This window comes from Anopheles darlingi, chromosome X (genome assembly GCF_943734745.1).
Source record: "Anopheles darlingi chromosome X, idAnoDarlMG_H_01, whole genome shotgun sequence".
Classification (NCBI taxonomy): domain Eukaryota; kingdom Metazoa; phylum Arthropoda; class Insecta; order Diptera; family Culicidae; genus Anopheles; species Anopheles darlingi.
Window position 1 is genome coordinate 8,378,892 of NC_064873.1, and position 13,663 is coordinate 8,392,554.

The following is a 13,663-nucleotide window of genomic DNA, read 5'->3' on the forward strand; positions in this document are numbered from 1 at the left end:
CCAGCTCGTGGCGGTGCTGACGGGGAAGGTAGTGCTGTTCACGAGTACGCGTTCATTATTAGCCATTATTCAATCGAAATGTTTATCTCGCTCATCCGGGGTGTCACTTATCGGGGCAGCCCCACACAACTGTGTACTACCTCTCTAGGAGTTTATATAGGCTGGAACGGAATCTCTCATCTCATCCCACTGGACATTCTACACATACATGATGCTACATTCTAACATACTTCTTTTGTTGTCTTTTCTCATTTCGCAGGATTCTTATCATGCTCACCGTCACCCTGCAAGCATGGCGGTGTGTGCGTCGGACTGCCGAACGGATCACACTATTGCAAGTGAGTATTTGCGATGCGAAATCAATGCATTCGCCGTCACCGCCGTCTGAGGAGGTTCCCAAGGTTCCTAGGTTTCAGTGTCCCGGTGTTTTCCACGGGTGGACATTCGGGCGCCGCTGTACGCGTCTCAGGAACTTCGCCAAGGTGGCGATACCTGTGGTGGCGATACCTGGCAATCCAGTTTTGACAGGAAACCGACCACACAGCACAGCAGCAGTAGCAACCATCGGTGCCCTGGCGTGTCAGCACCGATGGGATGCAATTTGATGGGCTCTCGGGGCTGGCCGGCTCGGAGAAACCCTTCAATGCCGGCTTCATCATCCTCCCCATCTCCTTTTTATGCTTGCACACTTGGCTATGTTCATTCTCCGATTCTGTGTGACGTAGACTTGCATCCATTGGTCGTGTGAACAAATGATCGTCCCTGATCGTCGTCTCCCCGATCTCTGGGCTTCTCACTCCCGGAATTCCCCCATCGTGGTCGATCAGCTTACGCGATCACCTTGTGTTCTAGAACATCAGCGCGTAGCGAATTGGTCGAAGCCCGGCGGACCGGAGACAAAACCTCCACCCCCCGCCGTGGTGGAGCCAATACTACAATGTTACGAGGCTCAGTTGACGCGACTCCTAGCTTCCAGTGGCACCAGTATTCCTCATTGTAATCTTCGCTGGCTTCCCAAGGCGCGGCAAATGTGTAAATAGACTAGCCCGTCAAGACGCATGGGCAGCGGCCAATGGGGTGTCCTCTTCAGCATTCAATTGGAGTGAAGCTGCGCTGCGCGCACAACACCATTGGAACCGATCGGATACGGACCTGTGGGATTCCTTGTTGTGGACCTTGGGCTGTGAGAACTATGAGCCCCGATGTGGCGATGGTTGCTGCGCGCTCATTCCTTATGCTCCATGCTCATGCTAATGTTCTCGATCTTTTTCCACAGCTGCACGTCACGCTACACCGGGGACTTCTGCGAGTTTCCGAATCCGTGCCACACGGCGGCCGGTCCACGGTGCCAGAATGGCGGTATCTGCGAGTCGATATTGCGCGACGGCATCCCGACGTTCTCGTGCCGTTGCCCGATCGGCTACACCGCCAGCCTCTGCGAGATCCCGGTGAAGAACGCATGCGACTCGTCGCCCTGCAACAACGGTGGCAACTGCAAGCTGAAGACACTGGACGACTACGTCTGCCTCTGCGCAATCGGTTACTCAGGTATGGATGAGTTGTTGTATGTAGTTTCTGGGTGTGATGATTGATTCCTCGTTCGCTAATCGATACTTTTACTGTGTGTTTCTCCTCCAGGCAAGCACTGCGATAAGCAGAACCTGTGCGCCTCGTCACCGTGCCGTAATGGTGGTACCTGCACCCTCTCCCTGAGCGGTAACGTCAAGTGCATCTGTCCGAAGGGCTTCAAGGGTATGCACTGTTCCGAAGATGTGGACGAGTGTTCGTTAAAGAATCCTTGCGAAAACAATGGCAAATGCGTCAACATGCGCGGCTCCTACCAGTAAGTAGTACACTCGGCAAAACTAAACTCTCCAACCACAACCCACCCCCCCTTCTAACCGTTGCGGATGTGCTACAATGCCCGTCGTTGACTGCGTTTAGTTCGTGCAGCAGGTTGCTGCTACATTCTTTGCGCTGATCTGGCACTAACCCCCTCCTCCTCCTCCTTACACAGGCGTTTCCCATTAGGTTACGGAGCCAGATTTACTGGCAGCAGACCACCACGCAAAAAGGGCCAACTTTGGATGTGGTGTTAGCCATCCTTGGGGGGCAGCGTATCGAGCTGACGCCAAGATTTTCGGATGGCCATGTTTTGTTTTTGGAAAAATTCATTCACTTTTTCCCTCCGGCATTTGTTTGTATCCTTTGATGCGTGTTTGCCAAATATTTACCGCAAACATAATGGCCCGCTCCCGCTCAAAACCGAGGAACACACCACGGTGTCCAGGACGGGTGGAGACGACGGAACAGAATTGTTTGTCATCAATTCTTTATGTGTTTGTGTGTGTGTGTCGGTAACTGCTTCGGTCAGGTGAAATGTTAAGGAAAGCGAGCTCGAATTGTTTACTTGAAGTTGAGCGGATTATTTTTTCCAAAAACCTTAGCCAGATAAAAAAAAATCTGTCGCCTGTGGTTGAAGTGTGCTTTCCCTTTTTCGGTTTTTTGAGGAAAGAGTAGCAGTAGCAGGCGTTCCGAGCTCTTCTACGTTTATCAAGTAGGCAAGACTTGATTATCGCACGGATTCGCGCTCTTGTGCCTACCTTGTGGTAGGATTGAAGATCCGAACTGAAGTCATTCGCCTTCATGGCGCGATGCTATCCGGGGCGTAATCATACCGTTGGCAAAAAAAAACCAGCCAACCACCAAGCCAATACAAGTTTCCTAATACAAAAAGCTATCTAATTAATTCCGAGTCATTGCGAGCAAAGGCGAGCGCGCACATACTCACGCACGCTCGCACGCACGTTCGCGCATCCTGCTTACCCTTGCTCTCGACCGGGTGATCCCGCCTCTTTCTCTCACCGCCTGTGCCTTAACTTGTTGGGAATGCGAAGTCCAAAAAAGGGTGCAAACCACCGTGCTTTCTCGTTCTCGGGCACCGGAAGAGGGGTAACAACCACCGCCGCCAGACCAGGAGGGCGTGCAGCGCAATATGTACCCTTCTGCGTACGCAGGTTCGGCAAAACGAGACATCTATCCGCCTGACGCAGGAGCACACGACATCTTATATTGGTGCTGCTGATATGCGCGAACGCGCGCCTATCACGCTGCACTGAAGAATGTCGCGAGTCTGTGTGTGCTGCGCGGATTGTGACTGGTCTCGAGACGGGGTGGTGGTTTGCTCCCAAAAATGGTCAGACAGCGGCGCAGCAGCGCACAGTGCGCGGTGGACGACACGCAGAACGAAGAGGCTTGCTACGGTTGCAGCAGCAGTTACTGTGTTTCTACACACATCATTTTTATTTGCTAGTTAGACGAATAAAAGTCGCTCAGTTTCATGTGCTAAACTTGCACATATGTGTCTACTTTGGACATTTACTATCCACACAAGGTTCGGACGACCACGCAGTCGTTAAGATTTGTTTACATTTTTATTTGGTGAACCTTTTTGTAGCTAATATTAAAAATCATACTCATTTCGCGGTAAACATAACACTGCTGCAAGTGTTTCTACTACAAATTGAGAACGTTATTGGTTTTTTATTATTGGAGTCTACCGTTTAATGACCGGAAATGGTTTGTGTGTGTGTAGAGATGGCGTTATTACACGAAATCCAAACAGTCCAGTGGAAGCTTCGCCGCGCTTTTGAACCCGGGGCACATATACCCGCGGGATTTTTCCTTTCTGTTTCGAGTTGCTGCTGCTGTTCCGGCTGGGGACGGTGTTTTCCACCTTCCTCTACCATACATACCGTCCCCCACATCAACCAACCACACACAACCCGCCTCAATCGCCTGCACAAAGGCGATCACGCGAATCCCATGCGACGGCGACAGAAAGAAGACGTTTGTGGACAAGTTTCCATGCAGTATTTTCGCTTGTCCGCGCTTAAAAGGAGCGGACCTGCTGCTGCTGCTGCTGATGCTGCTGATGCTGCTGGTGGAGCGCAAACTTATGGTTTGTGTCGCTCGCAGTACCTTTTACGTATGTAGGTCTGGTCGCTACGATGCGCTACGTGTATTCCAACATAACGACGAGGCGAACGCACCCGCAGACGAAGTATGCAGCTCTCTTCGAGGACATTCTTTTGCCATTGGCATTCTCGTCTCTTCCTTGAGATGGTGGTGTGCTCGGTCCATCGCTTTATGTTCCCTCACGGTTCGGACCATACCTCCTTACTTTAGCCAAATCTGGTTCTCCAGCAAAACCGCAAACGGGCAAACTTCCATGAGTTGGGTTTTGATGCGTGGAAGGGTCGAAATCTGTATCACCGTGGGATAACCTGCGTCTTGTCAACGACCGCCTCCCTTATCGTACAGACTACTCCCATACGTACTGCCCACCGTATTCTGAACCCTTTCCTTTTGTCTATTTCAAACTTCTAGGTGCATGTGCGAACCAGGATATACGGGAAAGAATTGCGAGTCCGGCTACATTCCCTGCTCGCCGTCACCTTGTCAGAACGGTGGCACCTGCAAGCAATCGACGAAGTACTCCTACGAATGCAAATGTCCTCCCGGTAAGTATTCGCCAAACTTTGGTACAATTATTATTATAATTAATTAAAGGGATAATATAAAGAGACTTTCAACGCCCATAAAACGGCGTGAGAAGCCCTCGAATCTATTAAAACGTAAATGCACAGACGGTCCTATTAGATTGGCGATCTCTGGCATGACAGTATCCGTAGTTCCGGTGCTGCTGGATGTTTGATTTCGGCAAATCTTTCATGACGAAGCGCACCGCCGCAGTTGATACGAGGCGCCCTTGCTGGCTGCAGCTCTCTCATCGTCCCATCCAAGGACTAACGGCTTCAATCCGAATGTGTTATGCACGCTGATCGTGCGGAGGTTGGCCCACGAGATGCGATCTCCGCTTGTTCGTGCGGCCGTAGGGCAATGATGGGGCTTTTCACACGAAAACGCCTTAAAGGAAAAATCGACTTAACGAACCCGCGCTCACGCTCCGCGCAAGCTTATTCCCCATCTTCCTCTCTCCCCATTCGTGGTACACACATACAGACACACGCAGTGATTGCCAGGAAAGACGGAGAAGGGCGCTAGCTAATTTTATCGGTACTTTCTTTTTCCACTACAGCAGACTCATGCACATCTCAAGCTGTTGGTGGCTGTGTGTGTGCTCGTCTCTCTTTTTTTTTGGGATTGAGAGCGCGCGAACCTGGCGATGGGAGCCGCCTCCGGGAGTTTTCTGATGCTGGTGAACAACACCATCATCTCGGGCTGGCTGGCTGGTTGGCTGGTTGGCTTGAAAAAAATCTGTGGCTATGGCCCCGTGGTGGATGCAAAATGAATCTTTTCGGGCTGCGTCAGCTCGTGAAGTCAGACGGACCAGAGCGAAAGAGTAGGAGGAGGGGAAGACAGGAAGAAGAGGAAGCGCGGTGCGAAGTAGCAGCAGCGCGCAGAGGTTGAGAAAAATATGAAGCATGCAGAACTCCGGGAAAAGAGAAAGAAGAAACCGAGCAGCAGCAGAAATCGAAGAAACGAGAATCTCAAAACAAGCGAAGAAGTAAAGGAAGAAAAAGAAACAGAAGCAAACATAAGCCTGTCGGGAACAGGGCAGAAACACAAATGGGCGAAAGAAGGAGATAGAGAGAGAAAGAGAGAGAAGAGAAAAAGAGAGAGAGAGAGAGAGCGAAATCAAGAAAGAGAAAAAATATTGAAAGAGATGGAGTGTAAGAGGCTGGAAACAAGATCATCGGAAACCCGTGAAACAGCAGAGAAAACGTTGAAGGAAAGGAGAAGGATTCCTGTTTGTCTGGTCACCGAGTGTGGTGTAATGGGGAAGGGGAAGCAAACCATATCTTTGGAGCTGGGCCAGCTAGATTTTAATGGTAGCAAAAGGGCAGCTAATAAATTCTACTGCGACAAAAAAGCTATGCAGCGCATATGCAGTGGCTACCAAATTTCAAATTTATTTTTTCCGACTTACCAAGCGCGCGTGCAAGGTGTGTGCGCTGGCCATGATGCCACCGCGCCCCGTCATCCTCACGCTACTGGAAATTTGATACAAAACTATCGTATGTCTCCTAATGATTTCCTACTAGTGCCCGCTAGTAAGATCCCGACAAAGGGAACGAGCTCGAGAATACGCTAGCTAGCTAGGTGTGGTGCGCTGTGTGACAGATATTAGCATACCTGCAGGTTGCGCGCTGATCCACCATCATGCGTCAATAAGCTTTGCTCAAATATCAAAAGCACAACACATAATGAACCACTACGAGCGCATATCTTGCGTTTTCAATTATTTTTGATAGTTTTTTCTGTGGGCTTCTCGTAGTATCTGAATATATCTATAAGTCCAACCTACAAATTATATTAGGTAAATCAATGGCCTCATTGCAAAAGCCCAGATATTGTAGCTCTCTTGCATGTCTCTTGCCTGCGCTTGCCTGTGTGTTAGTGCGCGCGCGTCTGTATGCGTGTGTATGTCAGAAAGAGACAACCGTATTCAAGAGTATTCGTCAATTGAAGGTAGTGGTTGTGTGTTTTGATGGTGTTGGTGGTCGTCCATTGGTTTTTTTCGTCGCTTTTTTCACTACACACAAACACAGGCTCCCTGTGGCCTGTCTTCACTCCTCTGCACTCCTTACACCTTTCCCCGTGGAACCTATGCTCTGGCAGCTTGCATGTTTTGTTGGTTCACTGCGTGTATCTGTGCTGCATGTTAATTCAACCACACAGAAGCCTATATAACAAATTGATGTCACCGTATTTCTCTCCCAGTCCGAGTGGTCAAGAGAAGTGCGCCCCATAGTCAACCAGCTAGCCAGCCACTACCACTACCAGCGTGGGTCATACACCCTTTTCCCCTGTCCTACGGTACCAGTTCGGCAATAAATCTGCTCTAGAGAGAAAAGTGGTCCAAACAGCAGACAGTGCCAGGCGGTCGCGTGTCATTGGCTTCTGCTGGTTGGTTGCGGCTGCTTAGAACACTTATTAAAATGGAAACCAGAGAGACGAACGGGGAGGAAAAATGATACGAATATGTGTAAGGCTCCTCTCACATTCAAGGGTTGGGCTGCGCGGACATCAGTATGCGTGCTACTTGGGCTGGGCTGCGGCGAGATCATCGAGTATGCGTGTGTGAGAGGAGGCTGCGGGCTGCTGGCCTGATGCTGTGGAGTATCCTCTATTCCGGCGCATGCTCGTCAAAGGTGACAGCGTAAAGGCGTAAAGCTTGCGGCAACCGAACCCCTATCACTTGGTGGTTGCGATGCGCACGATGATTATTTTTTATGACGGACCTGAGACGTGAGCTAGCCGCGATTTCCGCGGTATTTTAGACGAGACGAGCATTAGCAGCATGGATGAAAGTGGCGTGTGATAGCGGAGAAAACACGCACAACACGCGTTGTTGTACAAGAGTTGCGTAAATCTGAATCTGACTACCCCAAGGACCATGTGCCATTGGCCTATTGGCTACGGGCAATTTTCTAGGGCAAAGGGTGTGATACCTATTAGAGTCGTTTGCTAGGTGCACAATGTTGTCGAATTGCCAAAACAGGACTGCAATGAAGACGATGACGTGATGATGCGTTGTTCAACGATGTACTTGTTAATGTTGGAAGCTAATCTTCTCTTTATCTTTTTTTTCTTCTTGTTCTTGCAATGTTCGTCATTATTTGCACAGGCTTCCAGGGTAAGAACTGCGAGGAAAATACGGACGACTGTCCCGGTAACATGTGCCAGAACGGCGGTACATGCGTGGACGGTATCAACGCCTACCATTGCAGCTGCTCGTCCAGCTTCACCGGCGAGTTCTGCGAGAACGATGTGGACGAGTGCGCACTGCGGCCATCGATCTGCCAGAACGGTGCGACGTGCACCAACACGCATGGCAGCTACAACTGCATCTGCGTGAACGGCTGGAACGGGCCAGACTGTAGCAACAACATCGACGACTGCGTGGACGCGGCCTGCTTCAACGGGGCAACGTGCATCGATGGTGTGGGCAGCTTCTACTGTCGTTGCACGCCAGGGAAAACCGGGCTGCTGTGCCATTTGGACGATGCCTGCACGTCGAATCCGTGCCATGCCGATGCCATCTGTGACACCAGCCCGATCAACGGTTCGTTTACGTGCTCATGCGCGGTCGGATACAAGGGAATCGACTGCTCGGAGGATATCGACGAATGTGACCAAGGTACGGTTGCTGGAGGATAATACGTCGCGAAGTCGCTGAGCGGTATTCAAGCTAACGTGCCTATTCTACTATTCTTTTCCCTGCCAAATGCAAAACAGGCTCACCATGCGAACATAATGGCATCTGTGTGAATACGCCGGGCTCGTTCGCCTGCAACTGCTCGCAAGGCTTCACCGGGCCGCGGTGCGAGACGAACGTGAACGAGTGCGAATCGCATCCGTGTCAAAACCAGGGTAGCTGCCTCGACGATCCAGGAACCTTCCGTTGTGTCTGTATGCCAGGTAAGTCAATCGTCTGCAGCGCTAATTGCTATCCCTATAAGACTCTTTAATCCTCTAATGGTCTTAAGCAATCTCCGGTTGCTGATATATGAATCCCTGAGTTCCAGAATCCCATTTCAACCCTTTTTGCGCTACCATCATCCAGCACAACGGTCCGGTTAAGGTCCGCTTTTGGACACAAAACATTGGTCAGTTGTGCGAGCGCCCCTTGGCAGGGTGTGGGAGTAGTGGGCACAGTTTTACACGGTTTTTTATTAGCTGGACCGAGGCGCGCTCGTGCGCGACCCCAAAGAACACGAGCACGGTCCGCGGACGGGGTGGTGTGTCTGTGATCTGTGCTGTGCGGTACGTAGGCTGCGCAAAGTCCGTACACCGATCCGCCTGCAGCCAAGCAACCTCAAACCGGTTTTCAGTAATACGGGCACAGGGGAAGGGCTCGAGTGTGGCACAGCATAACGACGCCGTTAGCGCGATGGTGGCGGCAGGTCGCTGCTGCTGCTGCTGCTGCTGCTGATTCTACGATTATTCCAAATACGCCTCGGTGTGGTGGCTCCGCAGTTGAGGACATTTGAAAGCCCTTGCAACAACACGCCCCACCTCGTTCTACATCCCCCTCCTAACCCTCATACCGACCGTGCCGATACGTTCTGATTTGTCCGGCACTACAACCACAAAAAAAACCAGTTAGTGATGGAGGGAGCTTTCGTTGGTCATTGGGAGTGGTCAACTCGCTCAGTTACAAACGTGCGGAACCACAAAAGCCCATGTGGAGGAAGGTGGTTTTGATGGTTCAGCAGTCCAGCTCGTCCGCGACATGCTCTGCTCCAGGCGATAAAACGATCATCTAAGCATGCTAGCAACACGCCTAGTACTAGTACCACAAGCACCATGAAATTTTGAACCGTTCGATTGGTGTTATTGAGTGTATCGAGCTATTGCTGTTGGATCTTCCCTCTCTACATTCAGACAGCCTATAATGCATTCATATATGATTTAATTCACAAACATTTCCAAGTGAGCATATCCGGAATCGGGATGTTGAAAACAGGTTTTTGGTTCCTTTAATGGGCCATTAATGCGAGCTAATATCTCCTCTGCGCGATATTATTGCTGGCGACCCGTGTCCCCCGTGCTCCTGGTGCGTGGCATCGTGGGTTTGCGTCGATTGGTGATGCTTGAACCAGTGTATAACCCTGGAATGCCAGCAACGATTTCACAATTAATCCCCAAAATGATGTAGTAGTTTTTATCGCATCAATATAGAAATAGAGAAAAAATGTGTGTGTGTGTGTGTGTGAGAGAGAGAGAGAGAGAGAGGAAAAAAAAGAAAGAGAGCTCTAGAGCAATCAATTAAACGGAGTTAAGGTGTGCTAGAAGTAGATTGCGCGCCTCCTTGGATATGTCCTTGCCCCTTTGAAAGAATACTCATGCTTGCATTTTCGTTGAAGTGCGACCACTAATTACATAAGTGTACACTTTCTATGTCGCCATAAATTTGTAGGTTACACCGGTACTCAATGCGAGATCGACATCGATGAATGCGCTACGAATCCGTGTCTGAATGGTGGCATCTGCCGGGATATGGTTAACTCGTTCAAATGCACGTGCGCGATCGGCTTCTCGGGGTTGCGATGCCAGATCAACATCGACGACTGCATGTCGCAGCCGTGCCGGAACGGTGGTATCTGCCACGACTCCATCGCTGGTTACAAATGCGAGTGCCAACCGGGTTACACCGGACTGTCCTGCGAGACGAACATTAATGACTGCCAGTCTAACCCGTGCCATCGCGGTGCTTGCATCGACGGTGACAACTCGTTCACCTGCTTGTGCAACCCGGGCTACACCGGCTATCTGTGTCAGATACAGATCAACGAGTGCGAATCGAATCCGTGCCTGTTCGGCGGCCACTGTGAGGATCTGGTCGGGAGCTATCTGTGCCGCTGTCAGCCCGGCACATCCGGCCCGAACTGCGAGGTCAACGTGAACGAGTGCCACAGCAACCCGTGCAGGAATGGCGCGAAGTGCATCGACGGTATCAACCGGTACACGTGCCAGTGCGTACCGGGTTATACCGGGTTCCACTGCGAGACAAACGTGAACGAGTGTGCATCGGATCCGTGTGCCAACGGGGGCGTCTGCATGGATCTGGTGAACGGGTTCCGATGCGAGTGTCCACGCGGTTACTTTGATGCGCGCTGCCTCAGTGACGTGGACGAGTGCGCATCCAATCCGTGCATCAATGGAGGCCGGTGCGAGGACGGAGTCAACCAGTTCATCTGTCACTGTCCGCCCGGTTACGGTGGTCGGCGCTGCGAGATCGACATCGACGAGTGTGGCTCGAACCCGTGCCAACATGGTGGCATCTGCCGCGATGGCCTGAACGCGTACGCCTGCCAGTGCATGCCGGGTTATACGGGGCGCAACTGCGAGGTTAACATCGACGATTGCGTGGCTAATCCCTGCCGCAACGGTGGCTCCTGTATCGATCTGGTGAACGGCTACAAGTGTGTCTGCCGTGGTCCGTACACTGGGCGCGATTGCGAGTCGCGGATGGACCCCTGCCTGCCGAATCGTTGCCGCAACGGTGCCAAGTGCTCACCCAGCTCCAACTATCTGGACTTCTCGTGCTCCTGCACGCTCGGTTACACTGGTCGGCTGTGCGACGAGGACATCAACGAGTGCGAACTGTCGTCGCCCTGTCGGCATGGCGCAACCTGCCGCAACACGAACGGTTCGTACCAGTGCATCTGCGCCAAGGGCTACGAGGGACGGGACTGTGCGATCAATACGGACGACTGTGCGTCATTTCCGTGCCAGAACGGTGGCACCTGCCTGGACGGTATCGGCGACTACACGTGTCTGTGCGTTGACGGGTTCGAGGGCCGGAACTGCGAGGTGGACATCAACGAATGCCTGTCGCAACCGTGCCAGAACGGGGCGACCTGCAATCAGTACGTCAACTCGTACACCTGCACCTGCCCGCTCGGTTTCAGCGGTATGAACTGCCAGACCAACGACGAGGACTGCACCGAAAGCTCCTGCATGAACGGGGGCACCTGTATCGATGGCATCAACGCGTACAACTGCTCCTGCGAGACCGGCTATACCGGTAGCAACTGCCAGTTCCGGATCAACAAGTGCGACTCGCAGCCGTGCCGGAATGGAGCGACCTGCCATGACTACGAGAACGATTTTACGTGTCACTGCTCGTACGGCTACACGGGCAAGCAGTGTCTGGACTATGTCGACTGGTGTGCCCAGGCCCCATGCGAGAACGGGGCGACGTGTACGCAGCAGGAAAATACCTACCATTGCCAGTGTGCGGCCGGTTGGACCGGGAAGCTGTGTGATGTGGAGATGGTATCGTGTAAGGATGCTGCAGCACGGAAGGGTGTCGATGTGCGGCATCTCTGTCGCAATGGTACGTGCGAAGACTTTGGCAACTCTCATCACTGCCGGTGCAAACCGGGCTACACTGGTTCGTACTGTCGGCACGAGATCAACGAGTGCGAATCGCAACCGTGCCGGAACGGTGGTACGTGCAAGAACCTAATCGGTGCCTACCGGTGCAACTGTCGGGCCGGATTTCAAGGGCAGAACTGTGAGTTGAACATTGACGAGTGCAAACCGAATCCATGCCGCAACGGGGGTATCTGTCACGATCTGGTGAACGGCTACAAGTGCTCCTGCCCGCCCGGTACGATCGGGGTGCTGTGCGAGATTAACACGGACGACTGTACACCGGGCGCTTGCCACAACAACGGTAGTTGTATCGACCGGGTTGGTGGCTTCGAATGCCGGTGTCCACCAGGTTTCGTCGGTGCACGGTGCGAGGGCGACATCAACGAGTGTTTGTCGAACCCCTGCTCGAATCCCGGTACGCTCGATTGTGTACAGCTGGTCAACGATTATCACTGCAACTGTAAGCCGGGCCACATGGGAAGACACTGTGAGGTGAAGGTCGACTTCTGCGCCAACGATCCATGCTTGAATGGGGGCCAGTGCTCAACGCGTCAGTCTGGTCATCACTGTCTCTGCACTGATGGCTACTATGGCAAGAACTGCGAGTACAGCGGACACGACTGCGATTCGAATCCGTGCATTAACGGATTGTGTCAGATCGCCGACGATGGTGGCTATCGGTGCGAATGTCCGCTCGGCACCAGCGGCATCAACTGCGAGCTGGACGTGCTCGACGAGTGCAACTCGAATCCGTGCGAAAAAGGGGCCCAGTGTCAGAATCGGCTCGGTGACTTCGAGTGCTTCTGCCCGGCGAAATGGAAGGGCAAAACATGCAACGAGTACGATCCGCACTTCAACGGATGGTTTGACACAACGCACCAGCGAAAGAGTGGCAATGGCGGACTTGGCGGTCTCGGTGGTATTGGTGGTGGTCCCGGTGGGCTGCCCAATATGTATGCCATCGATCTCGAGTATCAGCGGGCGCAGTGCGTGAAGAAGGGCTGCCGGGAGAAACAAGGTAACTTGCGGTGCGACGAAGAGTGCAACACGTACGCCTGCGACTTTGATGGTAACGATTGCTCGCTCGGTATCAACCCGTGGCTCAACTGTACCGCCAGCATCAAGTGCTGGGAGGTGTTCCTCGATGGTTTCTGCAACGAGGAGTGCAACAATCCGCAGTGTTTGTTTGATGGGCGCGACTGCGAGAAGAAGCTGCAGCCGTGCAATCCGATCTACGATGCCTACTGCCAGAAACACTACGCTAACGGATTCTGCGACTACGGCTGCAACAATGCCGAGTGTAACTGGGACGGTCTGGACTGCGAGAACGAGAAGGAACCGGCGTTGCTAGCGGAAGGTGCCATCTCCACCATTCTGCTCATGGACCTGACGGCATTCCGCGCGAAGCGCGTCCAGTTTCTGCGCGATCTCGGCCACCATCTGCGCACGACCGTACGAATCAAGAAGAATGCGGCCGGCGTAGAGATGATCTTCCCGTGGAAAGGCGGCACCGCATTGCAGGGATTGACGGACAGCGAGTTCGGACGGAAGCATCACGTCGTCTACACGGAAACGCGCCAAACTGGCATACAGGTGTACCTGGAGCTGGACAACCGCAAATGTATCGGGGCTAGCGGAGCCGAGTGCTTCGGGACGGCGAACGAGGCTGCTGAGTTTTTGGCGGCGACCGCTGCGAAGCATTCCCTGTCGAAACAGTTCCCGATCTACCAGGTAAAGGGTGTCAACCCGG

The 13,663-nt window shown here is 52.5% G+C and overlaps 1 protein-coding gene across 4 annotated transcripts in view; it reads left to right on the top strand.

Moving 5' to 3' along the window:
* The window catches only part of LOC125950155 (neurogenic locus Notch protein), a 38,028-nt gene that overhangs the window by 18,056 nt on the left and 6,309 nt on the right, over positions 1-13,663 (top strand). For all 4 annotated transcript variants that reach the window (XM_049677856.1, XM_049677865.1, XM_049677847.1 and 1 more), the window contains exons 3-9: positions 260-338; positions 1,277-1,548; positions 1,639-1,843; positions 4,390-4,523; positions 7,655-8,167; positions 8,266-8,448; positions 9,950-13,663. The exon at positions 9,950-13,663 is cut by the window's right edge and continues 1,889 nt beyond it. In XM_049677856.1, coding sequence (XP_049533813.1) covers positions 260-338; positions 1,277-1,548; positions 1,639-1,843; positions 4,390-4,523; positions 7,655-8,167; positions 8,266-8,448; positions 9,950-13,663 — 5,100 coding nt within the window. The remainder of the gene's footprint in view (positions 1-259; positions 339-1,276; positions 1,549-1,638; positions 1,844-4,389; positions 4,524-7,654; positions 8,168-8,265; positions 8,449-9,949) is intronic.